Raw genomic sequence first — 26398 nt, 5'->3', positions numbered from 1 at the left:
GGGATGGGTTCAGAGAAATTGGGAAAGACTCATATGAACTGATGCTGAGTGAAGTGAGCAGAACCAAGAGAACAATTCATGTAATAATAACATTGGTAAGACCATGCTATGACCAAACATGATTCCAGAGAACTGAGAATGAGCTATGCCACTCTTTAGTGCTTTTAAAAAGGATTTTGTGATCCTTCTCTATCCATGTACATTCTCTCCAATACCACCATCCATTCCTCTACACACAGTTACCTGCCATATTATCTTTCCTATCTGACATCTCTAAGTACTGTCTCCAAACTGAGTTCTGTTCAGTACCTTTAGAGATAGTGTCTGGCTTTGCTTGAGGCCTTTCCTGTTCATCTAACTTCCCTGCTTCATATCCCTTTTAGAGAATAAAACTTCATAGAGGTCCTACGATTCATCAGGCTGTGATAAAATGAACACAGCAGTGAATTTGGAGTTGAAATCCTGGACTCTAAGCCCTGGCTCCATCTCTTATTAGTTGTGTGATCTCAGATATCTTACTCATTTTCCTCATTTGTAGTATGAAGCAGTTAGAACAGAAGATCTTTAAGTGTTCTCTAATTATGGGATTATTCATATACCAGGGAGGTTGAGCCATCCCAGGGCTTTCTTCATGTGGAATAATCTTGAACCCCAATTCACAATTTTCCACCTAACTCATCTGCCTCTTCCTCTTGAGGACAGCCAGTGTGTCATTGGCTTCATCGGTGCAATCACTGTCTGTGAGCTCTAAGTTTAACCCTATGTCCATGGTCTCCTTTTTCTTTCCCCTGTATTAGGTCTGCCTTATATTTCCTTTCTTCCCGCATCAATCCCGGGCAAAAGGAGTTCCCCTCCTCTTTTGTCCAGATCACATCTCTTCCCCTGAGCGCTCCCTGGCAAGCAGGCAGAAGGTGGCAGGATGCATCATCTTAGCCTCGGTGTCAGACAACGGGGACCAAGCGAACTGTCAGCAAAGGGTGGGCTGCGACTGGACTTACAGAGCCCTGGGACTGGAAGGAAAATAGGAAAACTTACTTCGGGTTTCTTCCATTTGTCCTCATTACACAGAGTGGAAAATCTAAAGTAGTAAAGGAAAGAGGAAAGGGAAGGAGGGAGTGGGGGTTGGGGGGTGGTAAGTAACATCTTCCCATAGCATCTGACTACTTTGGCGTCTGAGTTTAGGACCAGTTCTGATAGACTTTCACTTTCTGTGGGAATTCCAAGTGGTGTTACCTTGACACTGGAGCAAAAGGTGGTTTAGGACATACTGAAAAAAACTGGGTCGAGCCGCCCCGGGGTCTTCAGCTTAAGCTACAGAAAGGACCCCAGGGAGGTGGGGGCAGACTAAAATAGCAGTGGGACATCAGGAATCTAAGTCTGAATATTAAAATGAATAAAAAGGAAAAAGAAAAAATGAACCTGGGTAGATATGCCCTATTCTCACCGGAGTGCACTGGAACTAGGCATTGTTATTGACTCGGAGACTTGAAGTAGAGGGAGTCGTGAGCTCCAGAGTGTGTGCGTGTGTGTGTGTGTGTATGTGTGTGTGTGTGTGCGCGCGCGCGCGTGTGTGCGCGCCCCCGTGCGCGCGTGGGTGCATATATGTGGTGTAGGGGAGGCATTTTCCAGCTACTGGCCCCCAACTGCTCCTCCACCCGCTTCGGGCGCAGAGCGCTGCGCTCTTGGCGGAGGGGCCAGGGGTCGGCTGCGCATGCAGTTGGCTTCAGAAAAGCACAGGGGGGTTGGTGGGTGGGTTGGCTGGCTGGCGCTCTGCAGTGCAGTGGAGTGTTAGCCCAGGCTCCCTATATGGTCGAAGATTAGCTCGGTGCTGCTGAGGCTGAGCCAGGAAGAGGAGGGAGGAAGAGGAGGAGGAGGAGGAGGAGGAGGAGGAGGAGAAGGTAGCGAAGGAAGAGAAGGAAGGTGGGGAGGTAGGGAAGGAGAGAAGAGCAGGAGCGCACATCGAGCTGCTGCCTGGGGAAGCAAAAGCGCTGGAGGCTGGGGCATCACCAGCGCCTTGGGAACCATGGCCGAAGCAGGAGAAGGAGGAGAGGATGAGATCCAGTTCCTGCGGACTGTAAGTAACAGCCGAACTGACTGATATGGAAAGAGATTGATGGGCTCAGGGAGAAGATTGGGGTTTGGGGAACCCCAAGGAAAGGGTCTGTGCTGTGCTTCCCTGCGCCCGCCGTGGTGCCCAGCGCTTTATCCGCACCCTCAGGATGCAGGGGAGAACTGGCAAGCCTGACGAAGAAAGACTGAGGGTTGAATGTTGGGGGGACATCCCTCATTTGCAACATTCCTGTGAACCTCCTCCCTTTACCCCAATCCCAAGCTGCCAGTTTATACGGTCAACTTGGTACTTGGTTTAAAAACCATGGACTGGCCAAACTTCCTGACAGCTTTTGCTCAGGCTTTGCCTTAAGAAGGTAGGAGAGGGAAGACCCCACCCTTGTCCTTACCACCAATCGTTTCCCCCTTGTAAGCCCCCCACCCCCCTCCATTTCCCTTAGCTTTGTCTCATCCGACAGAGACGCTGTGCAAACTGGGGACGCGCCAGCTGTGCCGGCAGGAGGATGGGGCAGGTTGGAGGGACTAAGGATGAGACAGGAAGAAAAGATACAGACACCTCTGCACAGGGTCCTGGAATTATGCAGATTCTCCCTTCAATCACTGTGCCTTACGATAACCATAGCTGTTTTAGTGTTAACTTAGCTGTTGGGACCTAAAGGGAAAAGTACGTTACTCTGATCTCTGCCTTAGCCCAGTGTCCCATGAACCTGGGGTAGTCCCTGGATTAAGCTCCATGTTACCCCACTTCAGCTCCCTGGCACTCGGAGGTGCTTCTATGCTCTAATTCTTAGGGGAAGGGAACAGATGACTTTGGCATCTACATGATCCTTTCCTCTCAGAAGTTCGTGTAGGAGGAAATCTTGAGACTCACTCTATTAGTAATAGGGGTAGGAGGATGGGGGCTTTTATATACACTGACTGGATCCTGGAATTAGGGCACTCCTCCCCACCCCTCCAACTAACCCCCTACTATCCAACTGAGCCACCATTAAAGACAACTGCCAGGGTCCCGACTTCCAACTATCCTCTCTTTTTCCTGTCCTTCATAGACCAAGCTTCCCTATCTTTTCTCTTCCTTCACCAGTGCCCCTCAGAGTACAGTTTTGGCTTTAAAAGACTGAAGATCATTTTAACCTGACATCCTGGAGGAACTTTCTGGTTCCTTATTAAAGTGCCAAAGCTAGACCCCACAGCTTTATGTTTCACACCACATGCTTTAAGATTGTCTTGCCCTACAGAGTTGAGGCTCCAGATTGCCTTCAAACCCCTAATAGCACTCATGAATTTTTTTGTGTTTCTTTCCCAAAGATGTCAGCCCCCTAGAATCCTACAGAAGATAGGTGCATAGCCAGGTTTCAGGCATTACTTCCACCAGGACTGGACTCTAGCTTTAGTTGATAGCAATTTAATACTTTTTTGTGGTCACTAATAGTGTTAAGAACTTCCCTCCTGACTGCTGGGGTCAATTCTGAATGGAGAGATAGCTTTATAGAGCCCGAGCTTTAAACAGAGACTGGTTTTTAGTGGGATCACATTTGCATTTTTGAAATTTCCACCTTTCATTTCTCCCTTGGCCTTAGCCACCACCTTCAGTGACTTTCCAAAGCTATCAAGCAGTATTGCTGTTTTCTATTCATCTGCAGCCAAAGCTCACTGTAGAGATTGGTGCATCTTAGTGATGGCTAAAGAGATAATTGGTTAAAGGCTATAGGTAGGTATGTAGCTTTAAACTGTAGAATCTTTGTAATAGTTACATTTTTTTCCCTTCTGGAATTATTAGAAGTATCTTCATCTTTGGTTCCCAGAGAGAAAACTGACAGACGGATGAGGGTACTGGATCATAGAAGAGGTCAAATGACTTAGCCAGGCTCATACAGCAAGTCTCTGATTGTTGTCATCACTTAATATTTATTAAGTTCCCTACTCTGCAGAATAATGAAAGGAGACAAATTCCTTGCTCCTAAGGAGCTTCCAGTTTTAAAATGCCCTGGATTGAGAACCAGGCATAAACTAAGTTCCTGAAATCATTCTTTCTCTTTATGTGTGTACAAGGCAAAGTAATTCCTAATTCTAAATAACCACAAATATTTCATCTCTGCAAGTCTTTTTGACTTTCATATTGCTGCCCATAGGAATGTTAGGGATCTCTGGAGTATCCTGACAGTGTGATTTAAGAACTTGGATTCACATCATTGGCCATGACTGGGTCAATGAAGGTAGAATATTATTAACACTCTCACCCCATTATTTTTATCCTGGGGCATTTATAACCTTCCCTAAATATCTTTAAAAGGCATGTTGGCCAGATATCACCTCTTTGACCTAGCAACATTCCTGACTGCAGGTTTGGGTGCTGGTTACTTGATCCAAAAGGTGGAAGTCACCATTTTTCAAATATGGCTTTTAGAAGTCTCCCTCCTGAAGGGCAGAGACAGTGGCCATTTCTGTCCTGTCCTTCAGTACTGCACAGTTCCAAATTCAGGAGGACCCTTTATAAATTCTGTTTGCTGTTGATGCTGATGTGATGGTGGTGATGATTATGATCACAATGATGAAAATGATAGTGTCTAAAGCTATCCCTGGAGTGAGATGGTTCAGAATCATGTTACAGGCTTACCATGTGGTGGGGGAGGGTTGGATTTTAGAAGTGAAGGGGCAGAACACAATGTGCTGGGCATTAATGTTTCACTTGACCCTGTGCCATGAAAAATTCTAAACTCACCATTTAGTGAACCACAAGAAAATTCTAACAAAAAGTTTGGAACCTCTGGAAGGTTTCAGTAATAATATTTTTCTTGATGCTAACCCTTTTGCTAGAATATTATATACATGTGTACATATATACAGAAAAAAACGCATGAACACACATCTCCCTTATTTTGACCTTTTGAAAGTGACAATGAACATCAATACAAGTGGAAGAGAGAGAAAGGGAAGCGAATGCTCTTCACATTTAAAACAAAACAAAACAAAACAAAACAAAACAAAAACACTTAATTTTGCCCCTCCTTCCAGTTTTAGCCATGGGGTTCTCTCCCCCCTTCCTACTGTTCTCACTGACATAACTTAAAGCTGCTCAGAAGCAGATAAACCTGGCAGCAACCAACCTGAGAATCAGAACTTATGGTGAGAAGAGTGGCAATTGCCCCATATCAGAGAGTTAGCTCAGTAGCTGGCACTGCATGGTATTTAGAGAGTGCCAGAAAGCAGAGGATGATTTCCCTACACACACCCCCACTATGGCTTTTTTCTCAGACTGCAGCATCCACACTGAATAGAATTAAAGGCTTCTGTTTTGGTTTTTAACAATTAACCTTGCTCACCCCTCCAAAATTACAAAGACCAACAATAGAACCAATGCAGGTACATCCAACTTCATTTCAATTAAAGGTTGGTAGGTGTCCATACTCAATACCAACCTCTCCTCAGTCTATCACCTGTTCCTGATTTGCAGTTAACAAGGCAAAGATCATGGTCTTTGGGACTTGAGAGACTTGGGAGGAATGATGTAGTCTCCCATTCTTTTGTTCTTTTTGCTCTAAGTGTGGCGAGAGGAGTCTCAGGTATAAGTCTAGCAGTTCTAACAGGAGCACAAAACCTGTCTGCCTTATTCCAGGTAGGAGTGAGTGACAAAGGTTTTCCCAAGAAATTCTTGCTTTTCACTCAACACAGCCCGTTCTAATAGCTCCTGCAATTTGCTGGCATAATGCTTTCTGCAGCTGTTCCTCCCAGAGGTAAGACGTTTGGTGAAGGAGAGGAGGGGAAACATGAGTACTGAAGTCTTCAAATCGCATAGGCACTGGGGCCCCTGCAGCCCAGTCAGTTTAGCTGAGTTGGAATAAGAGTTGGAATTACAATGCAGACCTCCTGATACCCAGTCCAGTGCTTGGTATAGGAGGCAGCTGATGACTTTCTGACTTCTCTGGATTTAATTTTAATGGTTTCAGAAAGTGTTCTAAATCTGCCTGTCCTCTAAGGAATCCCAAGGTCATGTCCTGCTTCTCAGTCCTGTCTCCCTTAGCTTATCATATAGAAATATCTGAGCTGAGCTTCTGGTCAAACAAAGCACAATACCTAGTTGGACACCCAACCTTTGATTCTTCATAATAAAACATCCTGGAGGGGTCAGTCACATTTCAATCTTTGCCAGGTCTTTATTTCCAACTTAAGGTGGAAAAGGCCACCTCAGCAGCATAGGAGAGGGCAATAGCTCATACTTTCGTTAAGTTGTGCATCAGCAGAAGGGTGGATTTGGAAGCTGCAGAGCTCTAGGGAGAAGATGGTGGTGAAAGCCTTCTAACTTGAAAAAGCCAATTGTTTGGGGAATTGCATTAGAAAACTGGTTTGCAGTCAAATGAGATGTTTTTATTTTCCTCAAGCATTTACCTTGATGCCAATATTATTATTAAACATAGATGTGATGCCTGATTGCAAATGGTCTTTAATTCCTTGCAAATATAGTAATAATGACTGTGTGTACTTACAAAAAGATGGGAGAGTTCTGTGGATGGAATGTAGTTGAAAAGAGAAGGGGAGAAGCTACCAAGTCTGAGAGTACTTTCCTTTACTGTATAACTTGACAGACTTGTTTAAACAGCTTTACTTAATACATCTCAACTCAAATAGTAGCTCACTGAGGTGAACAAGACACATTTACCCTTTCTTATTTGTAAAAAGGGGATAACAATATTTGTGCTGTATCTCACAATGTATAGAAATGTGAATTATTACACGTGTTTTCTCTATACTTATTTTATTTTAGTTTACATCTCAACTAGCATTTCTTATTATTTCAGAATTTTGTTTTCTCCTCTTCCAAATATATTGTTGAAATAATTTTTGTTTTGTGTTTTTTTATGTTTAAAAATCAACTCCATTTCTTTGTAATTAACTTCAAGGCCTTCTAGACTATTCAAATGACTTACTGTTAACAGTCTTGGGTACTTTGGTTTCCAGGTTAGCCATTGTTCTTGTTCTCTTCCTCCTCACCAAAAAAATCCTGCAAAAAGTCTCTTTCCTTTGGTAAAACATCCTTCACTTGTAGCAAGAACTAATAGTTCTATAACATTCTATATTAAAACATTCCCCTTTTTGTCTTCTACCATTGTCTCTTTTTAAATCTTTCATCTTAGTTTATTTTTTCAATTAACAAGCATTTATTTTCTCTCCCTCCCACCTAGCTTCTAATTTGAAACAAAAGAAGGGGGGGGGAAGCTTGCAATCAATTTGCATAGTCAGGCAAAACACATTCCCACATTGTTCATGTCCAAAAATATGTCTCATTCTGCATATTGAACCCATCACCTCACTGTCAGATGATGTCTATCACTGTGTTTTGAGATTCTAGAATTCATTTCTTGTTCTCCATAGGTTTCCTTACTTAGAACCAGAAGATCAAAGATCTACAACCAGTGGAATTTAGACATCATTTAATCCAATCCTCTTATTTTACAGATGTGGAAACTGAGGTTCAACTGGGCCTTTGATACTTTAGCCATGATCAGTGCTTTCTGGAGGGGACCTGTGCTTAATACATCAGATCCTCTCAAAGATATCTTTCAGCAAGATCTGGATAAGGGCAATGCTAATGTGCCAGGGGAGCAGCACCAATGCTGAGACTGCAGTACAAATGCACCCACCTGTGGTATGCCAGTTATCCCCAGAGAGGCAAATTAGGTCTTCTGGGCCCTAGCTGAATGAATTCAGCCTTCCTCCTGCCTGGAAACTGGGAGGAGGGTGTATTTAGGAGGGAAACATTTCAAGCCACTGCAGTTTCCTTTGGTCCAGTGGGTTTTGCCACCGCAGCACCTCTCCACCTTAGGGAGAGGAGAAAAAAACTGCTGGCACCTTAGACTTGATCTTGCTATGGGGTTGAACTGCTTGGGCAGCCAGGATCTTTTTTGCACAATGTCATTTATTCTTCTAAATTGTTAGAAAATAAAGGGCAAACCAGTTTTACCTCAAGCTGATTATGCAATACTCAAAAAGAAAAGAACTAAAACTCCCTTTGCCATGCCAATTCCATCCTCCATCTAGCTCAGGCTACCTTTCTGCATAGAAGAGATTCATATATTGAACTGAAAAGTGCCTGGTGACTTTCAACAATGATTATAACAAAGGCAAAGTAGCCTTGGCACAGGAATAAGATAAGATTAAGGCTCAAATACACCTCCTCCCCACAGTGATATTTTGCTAATCCATGTGAGTTTGGGAAAGTCATTTTTAACTTGCCTAGACCCCAATTTCCTCATCTCTAAAGATGGGATGCTAGATACTACAGTCAATAGAGCATTGGATCCAGAGTCAGGAAGACTAGAATTCAAATCTTGCCTCAAACACGTATTAGTTGTGTGACCCTAGGTAGGTTGCTCAACCCTGTTTGTCTCCGTTTCCTCGTGTATAAAAAGAGGTAGAGAAAAAAATGGCAAATCACTCTAGTATCTTTGCCAAGAAAACTCCAATCAAAGAGTTGAATGTGACTGAACATCAAGTGGGAACTGGACTGGGTACCCTCTGAGAACTCTTTCGGATATAGCGCCAGGATTCTTAAATTTACATAGAATTTAACAGGCAAGGAGCAGAGATTGTGTCTGCTATTTAATTCAGTAATAGTTAAATGGGAAATATGGTCCCCACTTTAAAGGGGGTCCTCATGGTGGCAGGTTAGGCTTCTAAACTAGCAAAAGCCTTCTAATCAGTCCCCCTAATATTATTTTCCCCACTGCTTTGAGATTTAACACATTGTTTTCAGAAGTCTCAGCAGCAGGTATAAACAGATTAGTTCCCTCCCTGTAGATCTTTGATAAATTCTTTTTAAAGAAAAAATGTGGTTGGGGGCAGCTAGGTGGCTTAGTGGCTAGAGAGAGTCAGGGCTGGAGATGGGAAGTTCTGATTTCAAATCTGGCCTTAGAATCTTCCTAGGTTGTGGACCCTAACCAAGTGACTTAACTTTCATTGCCTAGTCCTTACTTCTCTTCTGCCTTAGAGCCAATACATAGTATTGATCCTCAGAAAGAAGGTAAGAGTTTTTTGTTTTGTTTTGTTTTGTTTTTCGGGGGGGGGGGGAGAAAAGAAAAAAGTGGATTATAGGAATATTACAGAGAAAAATAGCCCCGGCATTGTTCATGAGGAGGGAACATATATGTTAAATGAATGAATGGATGAGGTATGCACTGCAGTGATGGGAGGAGACTGAGCAGGCCAGAAGCAGTATAAGAACACAGAGACATTGCATGTGTAAAGAATTTCAACTTTACCTATGCCTGCCCTATAGCCAGAGGAGAAAAAACTATAACCTAGATAGAGAAAGAGGACAGCTTCACTGAAAGCCTGAAGAAGAAAACTTTATTAACTAGAGCAGATATTTATCTGTACTTGGTTTTTAAAATTCTGAATCAGAGACAAGCTTGAGTGGAAAATAAAAAGATTTCCTTCTTCCATAAGAGGCAGTTCAGTATCAAGGCAAGAGATAAAATGATAGAAAATTTTTCTCCTCCCTGAGATGAAGTTTTAAGATGACAAACCCAATTCCTGACCATCTTTATCATCTGACAGGTTATATCACCTTGAACTCAGCTGCCCAAAGCTCCTCCAATAGTGAAAGAATTTACAGGAGACTGAGTAGCTGACTCCTTTTTCAACTAAAGGAAATAAAAATTAACATTAAAAGAATATATAATCCTTTTACCTGTCTACTGATGTTATTTTGCATTCTTTGGGGTATGTGTGTGTGTGTGTGTGTGTGTATACCTAATATACCTCTCTATATATATATACACACACATATATATGTATACACACATATACATATGTATTTATATATAAAATCCCTTTTAAATGTAAGTTCTTTTAAGGCAAGGACTGTTTCTACTTTTTTCCATTTTTTTTTTGGTATCTCCAATGTTTAACCTGATGCCTGGCACATAATAAACATGATACTTATTGGCTGATATATTATCTAAAGTTTGGGAATGTAGAGAAATCCCAGGAAGAAAGAGAAACTTCTGTCATTTGCATTTAAATACAATGTAAAAAAAAGTATTGACTGAACTCATATATCCTGTGCCATGGCTCTGATCCAGACTGTAAATTTTTAAAAAAGTCTCTGTGAGAATGCATAGCCATAGTTGGTCACACTAAACCCAGCAGAAGACCCTGGAAGGCAAAGTCCAAATCAGCAGGTATATGTGGCTAAATGTGACCCTGCAATCCTTATGTATGCCCCAGTATCTCCATTCATGTAGGGTTAAGCTTAGATGTAGTTTGTTCTGAGTCAACAGGATGTGATGATGGGACTGTCTGTCTTCTTTTGGGTCAAGAAACAATAATACCAAATGGGATAATCTCACACATATCAAACTGGCTAATATGAGCAAAAAGGAAAATGATAAATGTTGGAGGGGATATGGGAAAACTGGGACACCAATACACTGTGGATGGAATTTTGAACTGATACTACCATTCTGAAAAAAAAATATGGAACCATACCCAAAGGGTCACAAAACTATGCATAAACTTTGACCCAGCAATATCAATATCTCTTTGGGATACAGAGATGGGGGAAAGGACCTACTTGTGCAAAAATATTTTAGCAGTTCTTTTCATAGTGGCAGAGAATGGGAAACTTAGGGGTGTCCATCAATGGGAGAATGACCAAACAAATTGTTGTATATAATTGTAATTGCATACTGTCCTACCATAAGAAATAATCAATAGGATGAGTTCAGAAAAACCTAGAGTTATGTGAACGGATGCAAAGTGAAGTGAGCAGAACCAGGGGAACAATGCATATAGTAACAGAAATATTGATCAACTGTGAAGGACTATACTATCATCAGCAATTCAAGATTCCAAGATATCCTAAGGGACTCATGATGAAAAGTGCTATCCATAGCCAAAGAAGGACCTGGTGGAATCTGACTGCAGATCAAAGCATGCCACTTTTTGCTTTAGTTCATTCATGAGTTTTTTTTTAATTGTATTGTGATATGTTTCTTCTTTTATAGTACAAGTAACATGAAAATATGTATTACAGGACAGCATGGGTATAACCTATACCCAGCTATTTACTGCTTCTGGGAGGAGATTGAAAAGGAGGGAAGGGAAGAAGGGAGGGAATCTGAATCACAAAATATCTGACAATAATTGTCAAAAAACATTTCTGTGTGTAATGGAAACCTTTCCCCACAAAAATAAACACACACATAAAACCAAATAGACTAGCTAGAATATCTTCAAGGCATAGACCATAACTGTGTTTTAAATAATTCTCATTTCTACAGAAAGTGCAATACAAGATGAACACTTGATAGAGGAGCATGAAGTCAGTCTTTGCATCATTCAAGTGAATCAAGTCAGAGGTGTGTGATGGTTTGGGTCATATTTGTTCCAATAAAGAGTTGTGTGGTTTTCCAAATCATTTCACCTTTCTATTCTTAGTTCCACTGCATGTAGAAATATGGTTCACAGAAGTACTAGATTTAGAACTAAAAAAGGGATCTTAGAGGTCACAAAAATTCCCTTATTTTACAGATGAGAAAACGGAAACCTAGAGATTTTCCTAAGATTATATCTATGAGAAAATGATAGCGCCAGAATTTGAAGTGAAGTTCAAGATGTGCTGCCTTCTCTGCCATGGTGATATCAGTTCCAAATGAGCAAGTCAACAAGAATTTAGAAAGCGTCAACTACGTACTAGGCACTCAGATAAGCTCTGTGGATACTAAGAATGACAAAGATAGACCCTTCTCTAAAGGACCTCACATCTAATGGTATGAGTGAATACAGTCCTATTTGCGACGATTACTCTCCTCTAAGAGATTGAAAAACTCTTTTAGGGCCCTGAGAGGATGCCTGCATGCTTTGAATTATTTCTGATTTGAGTTGCCTGACATCCTTAAACTTTCACATCAGCAGCAATAGATCCCAAGTTCTTTTGGAGTAAAGGCTCTGTCTCATAGTCTTAATACGAGACCTCTTAATAGCACTTCATATGGTAGATTCACAAATATTTCTTGGGTGACAGGGGAAAAAACAGTTAATGAATGTTTACTCTATTTCAATGGAACCAGGTTTATGTTCTCCCTCTTTGTCTTTGACTCTTAAATAGTTTGTTTCCCTTAAAATTCTCATAAAAAACCACCTCCTCTAGAGGTTTTCCTAGTGCCTGGCAGCTACTGCCATTTCCTCTTTACCTTCTATATACTTTATTTATCCTCCTATTTACATATGTTTTTCCTCTATTAGAATGTAAGAGCCTTCTGGGCAAGAATTGCTTTTGCTCTTTCTTTGCATCACCAGCACTTAGCACATTGGAGTCAGAGTTTAATAAATGCCCACTGATTGGTTAATATGATTATACCTCTTTTTAAAACCAGGTCTAAGATTTCATCAATGAAGGGAGTTCTTGTTAAGGAATTTCCTCTACCAATTCATATCAACATGTTCTCTGAACTTTATAGTCTTAGAGATCTTCCTAGGAGCATTAAATGACTTGCCCAGAATCACACAGCCAGCATGTGGCCGAGGTAGAATAGGAATCCAGGTATTCCTCACTACAAGGGAAGCTCCCCGTCCACTCACCATGCTATGCTGCCTGTCAGGAACAATAGTAGCAGCCTCACAGTTTAGATTTATAGAGTACTATCACATTTGCAAAGTACTTTAAATTCATTGTCTCCATAAAGCCCTTGGATACATGTTCTGTTGTTGCAGTGTTTAAAAAGACAGGCAGAGTTACTCTGAGGTTGGCCTTAACTAATAACAGATACTTTGATGGATTTGTGGTTTCATCTATGACAAGCCTCCCTTCCCAGGTGCAATTCATCCATACCTTTTGATCTTACACTGAACCTTGTATGAGCCTCTCTCTAGATGCTCCATAGAAAATCTACCCAACTCTTTAGAGACCTTTCTCTGAAGGCAATAATAAATATCACTACCACAATCTATTGAGTATGAATAACCTTTTAGCACCTTTTTAGAAAGGCTTATAAATTTCTACAGAAAAAAAACATCTGAGACGTAAATTAAATAGAATTTATATCTTTATGCTTGCAAGTAAAACAGGGACTCTAGACTTGCTCACAGCCTTCAAAATAGTGTATCAGTAGAACTCGAGAGCCCCAGGGTACAGGGAGGTTGGGAGGTAAGAGGGTAGGGTATATATCTTATAAATATATTAGGCAGGATTCATATTCAAGCCTCTTGATTACAGTTCTAATATTCTCCATTATCTATTCCCTCGACATTGTGTCCTCAAGTTAAGAAAGGAGCCAACCTTTGATGGCTGCATATATGCCAATGACCAAATGATTAGTATAGACTTTCTCATTGCTAAAGGGGCTCAGAGAAAGTTTGGGCTAAATGACTAGGGAAGGTGGCATAGTTGAGATGGGACTTAAGTTAAGATTCAAAGGTAGAAAGGATTTGGACAGAGTGGAGTGAGAAGACATCAATGAAACCAGTAGAGGGAATATGCAAAGCTGTTCAAGGAATATTAAAGAGATCATCTCTAGTGGGAGAGTCATATATATGGGAGTATTAACTCCCTCTTCTATGAAACAGAATCAGAGAACTCTAGAATATCAAAGTTGAAAACTATTTTGTCCATCTCAGGGATGTAAAGTCACTTGGCCAAAATCCTAAGGCTTATTGATGGAACATATCTATTATCGCTTATTGATCTGGTGAGCTCAACCTTTCTCACGTTAACTACTATGGTAATAATAACTGATATAATGCTTTGTTTATTTTTTCTTTTTAAGTATTTTTCTTTGTTTGTTACATTAAACTACCCAGATAAATTCCTCCCCCTTCCACCATTAGAGAAGGCATCATTTGACATATATAAGATAATAAATATCATATATATGTCATATATATAATATAAAACTGTCTTGCTTATTTTATTAATCAGTTCTTTCTCTAGAAGCGGACATACACAAATCATTCTTCAAATAATATTTGTGTTGATATATATTAAGGTAAAGAACTTATATGTTCTAAAATATTTATAGCAGCCCTCTTTGTGGTGACAAAAACCTGGTAATTGAAGGGATGTCCATTAATTGGGAAATGACTAAACAAATTGTAGCATATGATTATGATGGAATACTGTTGTGCCAAAAGAAATGATGAGCAGGTTAATTTTTTAAAACATGGAAAGACCTACATTAAATTATGAAGAGTGAAAATGAGCGGAACCAAATGCTTTAATTTTTGAAAAATGATTTTACGTCATCATCTAATTGGAATTTCACAGAAACCCTGAGAGCTAAATACTATATAAGTATTATTGTCTCTAGTTTGCATATGAGCTCATAGAAGAGAAGTGACTTTCCTAAGGTGGTATTGCTACTAAATGTCAGAGATGGTGTTTCAATCTAGACCTTTCTTATTCTGATACAGCCCTCTTTCCTCTATACCACATTATCTTTAAGATATATTTTTCCATGTCCAGACTGGGTTCCTTTGATAGCATGATAGACTTTGCAGAGTCAGTCAAACTACCAAAGGAATACTTTTCAGAGCGATACATAATAATAATGACAAATTAACTTGGAGGAACGAAATATCTAGAATTTCAAGAAAAATAATGAAGAAATGTATGAATTGAGGAACAAAGGCACTTATAGAGCTCAAGCTATAATATAAAGTCACAATCATCAAGACTCATTTGGCATTCATTTAAAAATTTAAAAAGTAAATCAATAGACTAGACAAGGGACAATAAGAAATAACTGAACTTAATAATTTTAATGAGCTTCAAAATGAATTACCTAGGGCAAAGCTCCATATTTGCTAAGAACTGAGAAAACTAGAATGCAAACTAGCAAAAATTAGGCTTAGACCAACATCTTACACCATATTTCACGATACATTAAAATGGCTACATTATCTGAATATGAAAGATTATAACAAAAATTAGAAGAGAAGCAGATCATATTTCTAAAACTATAGGTAGGGAGTAAATCCTTAACTAAAGAAGTTATAGAAGCAAATACAAAATATAAAATGGATAACAAATTACATTAAACCAAAAAGTTTCTGCACAAGCAAAATTAATGCATCTAGAATAAGAAGGAAGTAACAGAGTGGGAAAAATCTTTGTATCACATTTTCAGATGAGAATTTAATATCCAAGACATATAAATAAGTAACAGAATGCAAAAACCAAAGCAATTTTCCATTGGGTAAGTAATGAAAGGAGAAGAACAAAGAGTTCTTAAAAGAAGAATTGCAAACTATTAACAACCACATGAAAGAATGCTTCAAATCACTAATAATAACAAATATAAAACAAAACAGCATTGATATTTCAGCTTACCTCACATATATGACAAAAGATGGAAATAATGAATTTTGGAGGTATTATAAAAAGATAGGCACACAAATTCATTGTTGCTAGAACTGTGGGTTAGAACAACCATTCTGTAAACAATTTGAAATTATATCAATAAAATGACCAAGAGGTCATTGCTAGGCTTATAAACCCAAAGAGGTCAGTGACAAAAGAACTTCACATGTGTAAAAACATTTATACTTGCCCTTTTTATAGTAGCAATAAATTGGAAGCAATATAGATATCCATTTATTAGGAGATGACTAAATAAATTGTGGTATATTAATGTAATGGAACATTGTGGTGCTATAAGAAATAATTAAAATGATGAACACAGAGAAACTTGGGAAAACATCTGAGCTGATACAAAGTTAAATTACCAAAACCAGGAAAACAATATAAACAATGACTATATTAGTATATATGGAAAAAACAACCAAACAGTTGAGAAATCATCAAATTTATCATCAAATCACCAATGATAACAATGGAATTCATTTTATTGATTTTTTCCCTTTTCTTTTTATTATGTGAGAGATATCTCAGAAGGAGAAAGAAAATATAGAAACAAATGTAGACGATGTCAAAGCAAAATATATCTATATGCAAATCTACATATCAAAACTTAACAATATATTTTAATTAAATTTTTTAGATTGAAGGATGAGAGAGCAAATCATTTTAGTACAAGATCCTAGCTGTTTTAGTGGAGTGTAAGTTCAGCATAAGACAACCATGTGACATGGCAGCCAAAAAATTCTGTTACTATCTTAGAGTAAATAGAAGGCTAGTATCAGAAAGAAGGAAATGATACCTGTGTTTTTGTGGTCTTTTCTGAGCACCACATTTTAGAGGGAACATTGACAAGTTGTAATGTATTTAGAAAATAGAAACTAGATTGATGAAAGACATAGAAAACATACTGTAGTGAAAACTGGCTGAAAACACGAGGGTTTAGAAGGGATGTGATGGTTGTCTCAAATGTCAGATTGTTTTCCTATAAAAAACGAAATATGAGATTATCTGTAGGGAATATAGAAATTTAGGTTGCTGTGAGAAATGAGGGGGATAGAGAACAGTGACCATAGATCATCATCTCCATCTTGCCTCGTTTAGCCTTTCTTCTAAGTTTATTTATATGAAAGTTTCTAATTATGGAACGCAAACAGAAGCTCCTTGTCCCAGCTTATTTGCAGTTTCTCTGAGCAGACTCCCTGAGATTATTTGAAAAGTAATCAGGTTAGTAACCTGAGGACCCAACTGGAGTGAAAATGAATTTCAAAACATAACTCAGATAGAAATTATACTGAAAGAGCCTTGGGGTCAACAGGGGCAAGGGCAGTTCAAACGAGATTTAAAGATAACAGAAAGCTTCTTTCTCTAGCTGGCTAGGTGCATTTGGCTAAGAAAAGCACCACAAAAGAGATAAAAGACAAAGAACTGCCAGAATACTGCCATTAGAAGAAACTACATTAAAAATAAAATTAAAACCAGCAGGTGACAGCAGAGAATAGCATCATTTAGCAAAGAAGTTGCATTACTTATTAATACCAGCAGATAGAAGCAAAGAGCAGTAGCATTTCAGAAAAGATGCACCAAAGCAGTTGCCAAACAGCCCCAGGAAAGAGGGGTGGAGGGGGAGGAAGTCAGGGGCAGCTCAGCAAGAAACAGAGTGACCCAATGATGTCAGCAGAGAACATCAGTACATGAAACACCTTGGCCAACCATGTTCCCCACATCTGTCTGGTCACATATTACTTTCCAATATATTCCCTATTTGAGTGCATTTCCATGTATAGTTTTGGTCACATATGTTCCTGGTATGTGTCCCCTCTCACTCTTATACTCTTATGAATGAATAAGTGAATCTATGAAAAAGCATTTATTTAGTGCTTACTGCATGCAAAGCATTGTGCTAAACACTGATGATATGACTATGAAAGTAAGATAGTCTCTGTTCTCAAGGAGCTAGCATTCTAATGGGGCAGAGAACACAGAGAAAGTTCCAGCTTCGGGTCAGATGGAAAGGTCCTGTGGACCTTGGGATGCTATGACAAAGCCAATGGTAATTCATTTTCTGCCACTTCTACTAATAAGGTCACATCCAGGTCTGATAGGGAATCATTTGAAAGTGCCAAGGACTTTGGTAGCAAGAATGTTCTTTTCTGCATCTTCAAAAGCTATGGCTATAGCCCCAGCAGAACAGTTCCAAAGATACATCTCCATGAGAGATGCTCCTCTGATGGTGGCTACAAGGGCTGGGCTGGAAGCAGGACATTTGCTCTGTGGGCTAGGCGGAGATGTCGATATTCTCAGCACTCTCAAGCCCATCAATGACAGTTAATTAATAACACGATGATAGTGATGAAGACCACTTCTCCACCATAATTTTTCTCCTGTGATAGCCATGGAGCCTGGAATAGAATCAGGATCATTTTCTTTGGAGCATTGCTATTTCTAAGGTTCTTGTGTTCAGGGGCTAGAGCTAACTCTATCTCTTTCTAAAGGGTGAAGGTGGTGTTGTTGATTTGACTGACCTGTCACAAGCTAGTTCCTCTCTCTCCTTCAGTGCTTTATTGCCTCAATTTGGATGGCTTACCTGTCAGGTTGGTAAGTGGCAGTGATAACCTGTGAAAGAATTTACTCCCTTTTAAGTGGGGGAAATTTTGTCATTGGTTTTAAGTTCCATACTACAAATGAATTGCATAATTTCTGTAGAAATGTTGGTTCTAATGCTGAGCTTGGACTTTCTCAACTAATTGCTTCTTTGATTAAATATCTTTTTGTTTCAAGTTAACATGTCCTCTGACTCAGTAAATTAAATGCATCGGTGAAGGCTATTTCAATGAATGCTAAACCACGATGTGCTGATTCATATCTAGGGTAACTTTCTGGAGACTCATGTCTTAAGGGGACCTCAGATGCTATGAACATATCAAAAGATGGCCAGGCATATAAGGTCTGCACTGGAGCCTGTTTAACTAGGAGAAAATGGGAGAGGAAAGGAATGAAGGGCTCCTGACCCTTTGACCAAGCAATAGCACTACTAGGTCTATTTTCTGAAGAGATTTTTTAAAAAGGGAAAAGAAAAAAGAAAAGTGCCTATATGTACAAATCTATTTCTAGCAATTCTTTTTGTGGTGGCAGAGTTGGAAATTGAGGAAATATCCATCAATTGGGAAATGGCTGAACAAGTTATAGTATATGATTGTGATGGAATACCATTCTGTTGTAAGAAATGACAAGCAGGATGCTTCAAGAAAAACCTGGAAAGACTTTTTGACACAAGGTGAAGTGAGTATAACAAGAAGATACACTGTACATAGTAACTTATGGATGCCTTACTTGTTCTTAGCAATACAATGACTTAAAACAATTTTGAAAGACTCATGATGAAAAATGCTTAAACCTCCAGAGAAAGAACTGATGGAGTCTGAATGCCAATCAAAGCCTACTTTTTTTTGCACTTCATTTTTCTTGTTGTCTTTTTGGGGGGGTCTATTTTTTAACAGCATGACTAATATGGAAACATGTTTTTTCAAAACTATGAATGTATAATCTATATCAAATTGTTGTTTCAGGGAGTGGGGAGAGGAGAGAGGGAAAGAATTTGGAACTTCAAATTTTTTTTAAATGTTAAAAATTTATACATGAAATTGGAAAAAATTAAAGTTTGGGGTGAGGGTGGGGAAGAAGGAAATCTTGAGTGGGCTAGTTTTATAGACAACTGAGTAGTCAGGAAAATGGAAGACAAATAGCAATTGGGAGCTAAACGGAGCCAAACATATGTGAGTACAATGGTTATATCTTCTTCTCATTTCTTAGGCATAATTCCATCAGTTTTAGGAAAGTTAGCCAGGAAACTCCTTTACAAAGACAGAAAGTATGCCATCAGAGATATTCCACAGCAAAAACAACTGGGTAAATTACCAAAATACCCTTCAACAATGAAACTTTTCAAAGAATGTAGTGTTTTTCTAAAACTAAGAGCCAGTCTGATAAGGGTAACAGAGACAATTCAAGTTCCCTTTTTGAAAACCCCTGGATCAACATTTATTGTTATATTCAATTTTAAACCTAAATGACTACCAGATTTGAGTGGGAAACATTATGACATCTTCAATGATCACTGTTTCTCTATACAACCTAATTCCATAGGATATTAACATATGCTACTTTTCAGAATATTTTAATACCTGGTAGGGCGAATCTAATGCCTTATTACCTTTTTGTCTGAGTGGTTAAAAAAATCATCTTCATAGTAAAAATATGTTTGTGCATTTAGACACTAAAAGCAACTTTTCAATAACTAATAGTATCTCTTTTAATCTTTAAGATGTTTATCTATGCATATGTTTGTATATATGTTTATTTGCCATTATAACCATTAAGTATAACATATTGCTAGTTTGTCCTACTAAGTTCTCTTCTGTGTCAACTCTTAGAATTGCTACCCTTTCCTGTAGGACATGCTACTATGTATATTCATTGCTAAATTAGGTCATGTGGGGCTGCTCTAGTTCCTCACCCAGTCTGGCCAAAATAACTATGGCAATCTCCGCAATGGACTCCCATTGTGGGAGAGCAAGTTTTGTGGTAAGAGAGTGTGCTTGTTCTTACCCAAAGAATTGCATCTCAAACTCCATCTTAAGGCACAAAAGTGTTTATTCAAAGATATTACAGATAGTATAGTCAAGGTGATGGAAAAAGCCATGCTGGAAATTTCAAATTTCTGGATTTTTTTATTTGGGTTTTGGGGAATTACCCTCCTCCCATCTTGGGAATTCTCAATGCTCCCTCAAATAATTTCTCCCATGGGATTTCCAGGGTATTTTACAAGGGAAGGGGCAGGGAAGGAGTGCAAAGATCACCAGTGCACCTTGGTGATATTCCCTCCCATGTCTTGTTTGTCAAGCTTTAAATATTGTTTTGGGTGCTTGAGTATCCTTTTCCAGCCATGCAAACTTTTATCAAACAGGATAAAGTCAAAACATCCTTCCCAGTGCTTCCCTCTCTCTTAATGTCAGACAAACCCTTATCAGCTAGGAGTAGCTGGGAATGCATAGAATCATACATGCTTTTCTACATCCTAATTTACTATATTTGTTAACTAGTAAAAAAAAAGCATAAGATCTAAAAAGCACCACTAAAGAGAAAGGATTCAAAGCATTTCTACAATCTTAAAGCCTCGTTTCCCACTGCCAGTCCTTAGCACCATAACTGGAATATGATGAGTCTTCTGAACTTTTGATGCTCACAAGGTCACAGCCTGGTCTGTTCTACCATGATATTCACTCATCAAAAAAACAAGAAATGTTTAAAAAAAAGAACAAGGAAGAACAAATACAGTGAAGCAAAGAAACAGAAGTGTCATATATTCATATCCATGTGTTAGCCAACATAAGGAAAGTAGACTGTGGGCATTAGGAGGCTTATAGCAATTCTTCCTTTGATCACTACCAGAAAAGGGAAAAAGATGGAGCTCCTCTAAAAGAGCCTTTGCATGTACCCTCAATTCAGAAAGCAGCCAATCAGTAAGCCTCACTAAGCAGTAAATAGATAAGAAATGGCCACTGAATACCTGTGCATCCTATGAAATTGAGGGCAGAGCCCACTCTTACACAATCACATTCATTTCTGAAAGCAAGCTCCTCAAGTCTTCTCATCAGATTGCACCAGAGAGAGCAGAACATTCATGCTTATAGGACCGCATCGCCATTGGCCAGTGATCCCTTTATACCAATTCATGTTACTTTTACATTGCCATTTTTTGTTTTGGTTTGGTTTGGTTTTTTGTTTTAGGTTTTATTTTCTTGTTTTCTTCTTCAACATTTTCAATCTCAAAGTTAACAGTTTTCTTTGGTGCCACATGTGTTTTTATTCTAAACTTAGTAACAGTCAACAGAAACAAAACATCAACTACAAAAGCCAGAACAAAAATGATTGTATATGAACAATAAACCCAAGTTATTTACATCATTTAAATATGTACATATGTATGTGTATATATATATACACACACACACACACACACACATATATATATATATATATATATCATCATTACCAAACATTCTGTTTGCTTCTATCTCCTTGCAAACTCTTTTTCCTGTATACATTTGTCCATATTTTGTTGCTATTAATATTACTGAATAGGGCATAGGGATTAGATCTGTTATTTACATAAAGAACTCCTTTGTCAGGAAAATCCCTCTTCCAGTGTAAGTCAATACCTTTACTGTAACTTACTAATACAGTTGCCTTTGGCAATGAGAGGTTAGATAGATAGGTAGGTAGATAGACAGACAGACAGATAGATAGACAGACAGACACAGACAGACAGACAGATAGACAGACAGACAGACACAGACAGACAGACAGACAGACAGACAGATAGATAGATAGATAGATAGATAGATAGATAGATAGATAGATAGATAGATAGATAGATAGATAGGATGGACAGATAGAGAGCATTTAGTAAGCACTATGTGACAGGTACTTTGCTAAGTGTTAATGAGATAGATACAATCATGATAGTCCCTATAGTCAAAAAACTTCTAATGAGGGAAGACAATACATAAAGAAGAGCCATAAAGTGAACATAGAGGTTTACACATGTAACAGCACAGTATGATAATTGGGAAGTATTTTAGATAGGATGATAAGGTAAAAGCTCATATAGCCAGAGCACCAAGAGGCAGAGACTAAGATTATGTCAGAAAGTGAAGATGTAAGATTGGTAGTCAGCAAGTAGACAACGTGGTGAGGAAATAAATATATATTTTATATAATAGTATAATATATCAATATTTTAATAATTAATTATATATTTTATTAATAATATCTATTTAATTAGTGCCCAGTAATTGTTTTGCATCTACTCTCTGCAAATTCCCTTTACTCAAGCCACCCAAGTTCAATATTTTTTGCTTTGATCAATTTGATAAGACCAAATTTTTGTGGAGGAACACTATAATATGACTGATTGCTTTATCCAACCAAGTACCATACAGTTTTAATAAATGTCATTTTGCAATACATTGTAAAATCTAGTAAAGTCCACCATAATTATCTTTTGTCTAGATGCTTCTTTAACCAGCTTTACAGTAAAAATGAATTTAAACATTTGGACATCATTTTCTAAGATAAGTAAAAGAGTCAATAGAAAGTTCTTTCCCTTGCCACTTTACCTTATTCTCCCACAAGAAGACCCATTGACGTTTTGTACCCATGTCCTGGCATACTTCATTTTATTGTGCTTTATAGATGTTGCATTTTTTCCCTAAATTAGAGATGTGGTAACTCTGTATGGAGCAAATTTATTAGCACCATTTTTCTAACACATGGGCTCATATCATATCTCTGTCACAAAATACTGCAAACTTTTTCATTATTGTTATATCTATTATGATGATCTGTGATCAATAGTTTTTAATGTTGCTATTATAATTGTTTTGGAGCACCATTAACTATGTCAACATAAGGCAATGAACTTAATCAGTAAATACTCTGTGTGTTCTTCCATAATCCCATCTCTCTCCTTCTTGGGCCTCCCTCTTCCCTGACACACAACAATATTAAAGAATATTATATAGACTTACTTGATAAAGCAGTGGCAGGGTTTGAGAGGACTTACTCCAATTTCGAAAAAAAAAAAAGTTCTACTATGGGTACAATGCTATCAAATAGCATTGCATGCTACAGTGAAATCTTTTCTGTAAAGAAGAGTGAATTGATGCTGCAAACTTCTTTGGTCTCTTATTTTAAGATATTGCCATAGCTTCTCCAGCCTTCAGCAACCACCACTGATCAGTCAGGAACCATAAAAATCAAGGCAAGACATTCCACCAGCAAAAAGATTACAACTTTGCTGAAGACTCTGATAATGGTTAGCATTTTTTAGCAATAAAGTATTTTAAATTAAGGTATATACATTGTTTTTAAAAATATACTAATACTGCACATTTAATAAACACATATACTGGGGAAAATGTGTGACTTGCTTTATTGCAATATTCTCTTTCTCTCAGTATTCTGGAACCAAACCTGCAATATCTCCAAGGAATGCCTGTAGTTATCAGTTAGTCTGAAAAAGATATAAAGAAAGTATATCACTTGTGGGTTACTAGAACTTTCTCCTCCCTCCTCATATCTCCTAAATCAAAATCCTTAGGATTCTATAGCTTCTGAGTTTTTGAAAGATACTTTATCCCTGTTTAGAAAAAGGAAGAGGATGGTTTGGATAAACAAAGACTGATTTTGGTTAGTGACAAGAATATGAGATTAATTTTTAGTCTGGTCTTCTGAGCAAAATCATTTTCAGAGGATTATGAAATTTAGATCTGGAAGAAATTTTAGAGAAGATTTCTATCTAAACCTGGCATCTGTGAACTTGAAATTTTTTTGACAATTGTATTTCAATAAAATTGGGGGGTAGTCTTATGTATTTTATTTTATGCATTAAAATATTATGACAAGAGGGTCCATAGGCTGCACTAGACACCCCAAGAATTCTCTAACACACACACACACATACACACACACAAACACACACACACACACACACACACACACACACAAAGATTAAGAATGCCTGACCTAGTCCAACTGTTTTGTTTTATAAATGAGGAAGCTAAAACCCTGAGACTGTTAAGTGGTTTGCCCTCTGCTACACAGACAGTAAATAACTGGCAACATAGGGACTTTGAAGAGAGCTCCATTTAAAGTACTTCAAAGTAAAATTGCTAATAATTAAAAATAATCATTATTTTTGCTCTTTTGTTATTTTATCTTTGTTTGATAATTTACCAATAATTAATAATTATCACTGATAATGATTAGTAACAAATAATGGAGCTGTTACTTGCAATGATTTCCATTAGCCTGGTTTTTACTTTTTCACCTGGATAAATTCTTCCCTTTACTCTTACTGACCAACAAATCACATCTAAGCTTAGAAACTAGAAATCCCAGGGATACTAGATTTACTGCTCTGTGCTTCAATTTCCTCATGCAAACAGGAGCATGAATACCTCCTTTCATAGTTTCCTTACTTTGTCCTTGTGAATCTTAAAAAAGATTCATGCCTTGATTGCTCAAGTAAAATCTTTAATAGATTGCACTAGCCCAGGGAGGAATGGAGGGAGGAAGAGGATTTGGAATTCAATATTTTTTTAAAAAGGAATGTTAAAATTGTTTTTAATGTAATTGGAGAAAAATAAAATATGTTTTTAAAGAGTCATGTTTTGAAGAAATACAATTTTGACACTAAGAAATATTATCAACTATCAACTTTCAAATGTGATGGGATAACATTTTTGATAGGATTATGGATTTAGAGCTAGATGTGACTTTAGTGTTCATCTATTCCAATGTCTTTATTTTTACAAATTAAGAATCTAAGATGAGTAAGTTATTTGCCAAAAGTCACACATCTTTTTAAAAATAATTTATTTATTTATTTGTTTCATTCATATACCTGGTTAACTTCCTCCCTCCCTCCCCTCTCCCATTAGAGAAGGCATCATTACGCAAAAAGATATATGTATATATAAAATTATGTCTTACTTATTTCTATTAATCAGTTCTTTCTTTGGAGGCAAACATACACGTCACCCTTCAAACAATATTTCTGTTGCTAAATATAATGTTCTCTTGGCTCTTTCTTTTTACTCTTCAAAATTTCATGTAGGTCTTTCCATGTTTTTCCAAAATTAACTTGTTTGTCATTTTTTTATAACTCAGTATAATTCCATCACAATCATATGCCACAATTTGTTTAGCCAATCCCTAATTGATATAGCATCTCTTCAATTTTCAATTCTTTGTTGCCACAAAGAGAGTTGCTATGAAGATTTTAGGACATATATGTTCTTTTCCTTATTCCCTGGCCATCTTAGGAAATAAACCCGATGGTCATATTGCTGGGTCAAAAGGCATACACAGTTTATAACTCTTTGAACATAATTCCTGATTGTTCTCCAAAATGGTTGGATCAGTTCACAGTTCCACTTATACTTTATTAGTGTCCCTTTTCTCCATATCCCCTCCATTTCACCCTTTTATCATTTTAGCAAGTCAGACAGTTATAAGATGATATCTCCAGAGTTGTTTTGATAAGCATCTCTCTATATTGATTTAGAGCACTTTTTCAAATAGTCATATATAGCTTTGGTTTCTTTATCCAAAAACTCTCTGTTCATATTCTTTTACTATTTATCAATTGTAAAATGGGGCTCATATTCTTATATATTTTTAAAAGTTCACTATATATTTTGGATATCAAACCTCTATCTGAAAAAAATATAAAAAAATTTTCCCATCTTTCCTTCCAATCTTAGCCACATTTGTTTTATTTACACAAAACCTTTCCAATGAAAAAAACCTTTTCAATGTATAGAAAATTATCCATTTTATATTTCACAATGCTTTCTATTTCTTGTTTATTTATAAATTCTTCTAACCATAAATACTATAGATAATGTTCTCTGTTCTCCTAATTTGCTTATGATATCTCCCTTTACACCAAGATCATATATCCATTTTGATCTCGATAAATAGTGTGGTCTATATTTAGTTTCTTCCAGATTGCTTTGTAACTTTTGTCAAATACAAGTTTACTATAATCTTTTACAACACTGTTGTATGTCTGTTCTGTTCCACTGATCTACTTTTCTATTTCTTAGGCAGTACAAGATAGTTTTGATCATTACTGCTTTATAATACTTCAAAATCTGGTACTGCTAAATCTCCTTCCTTTACTTTTTCCCCACTAATTTGTTTGATATTCTTTACCTCATGTTTTTCCAAATGAATTTTATAATTTTTTTCTAGTTTAATAAAATATATATTTTTCAGTAATTTAACTGGGATAACATTGAATAAGTAGATTAGGTAAGACTGTCATTTTAATTATATTGACTCAGCCCACCCATGAACAATTAACATTTCTCCAGGTATTTAAATCTGACTTTATTTATATAC

At 37.6% G+C, this 26398-nt stretch overlaps 1 protein-coding gene across 2 annotated transcripts in view; it reads left to right on the top strand.

Moving 5' to 3' along the window:
* The first annotated feature begins 1897 nt into the window (after positions 1–1897).
* RYR3 (ryanodine receptor 3) overlaps positions 1898–26398 on the top strand; it is a 793997-nt gene continuing 769496 nt past the window's right edge. For both annotated transcript variants that reach the window (XM_056810219.1, XM_056810218.1), the window contains exon 1: positions 1898–2074. In XM_056810219.1, the coding sequence (XP_056666197.1) occupies positions 2024–2074 (51 nt within the window). In that variant the 5' untranslated portion in view covers positions 1898–2023. The remainder of the gene's footprint in view (positions 2075–26398) is intronic.

Source organism: Monodelphis domestica, chromosome 1 (assembly GCF_027887165.1).
Source record: "Monodelphis domestica isolate mMonDom1 chromosome 1, mMonDom1.pri, whole genome shotgun sequence".
NCBI lineage: Eukaryota > Metazoa > Chordata > Mammalia > Didelphimorphia > Didelphidae > Monodelphis > Monodelphis domestica.
Note: the sequence above shows the minus strand (reverse complement) of the source record. Positions and strands in the feature narration are given on the sequence as shown.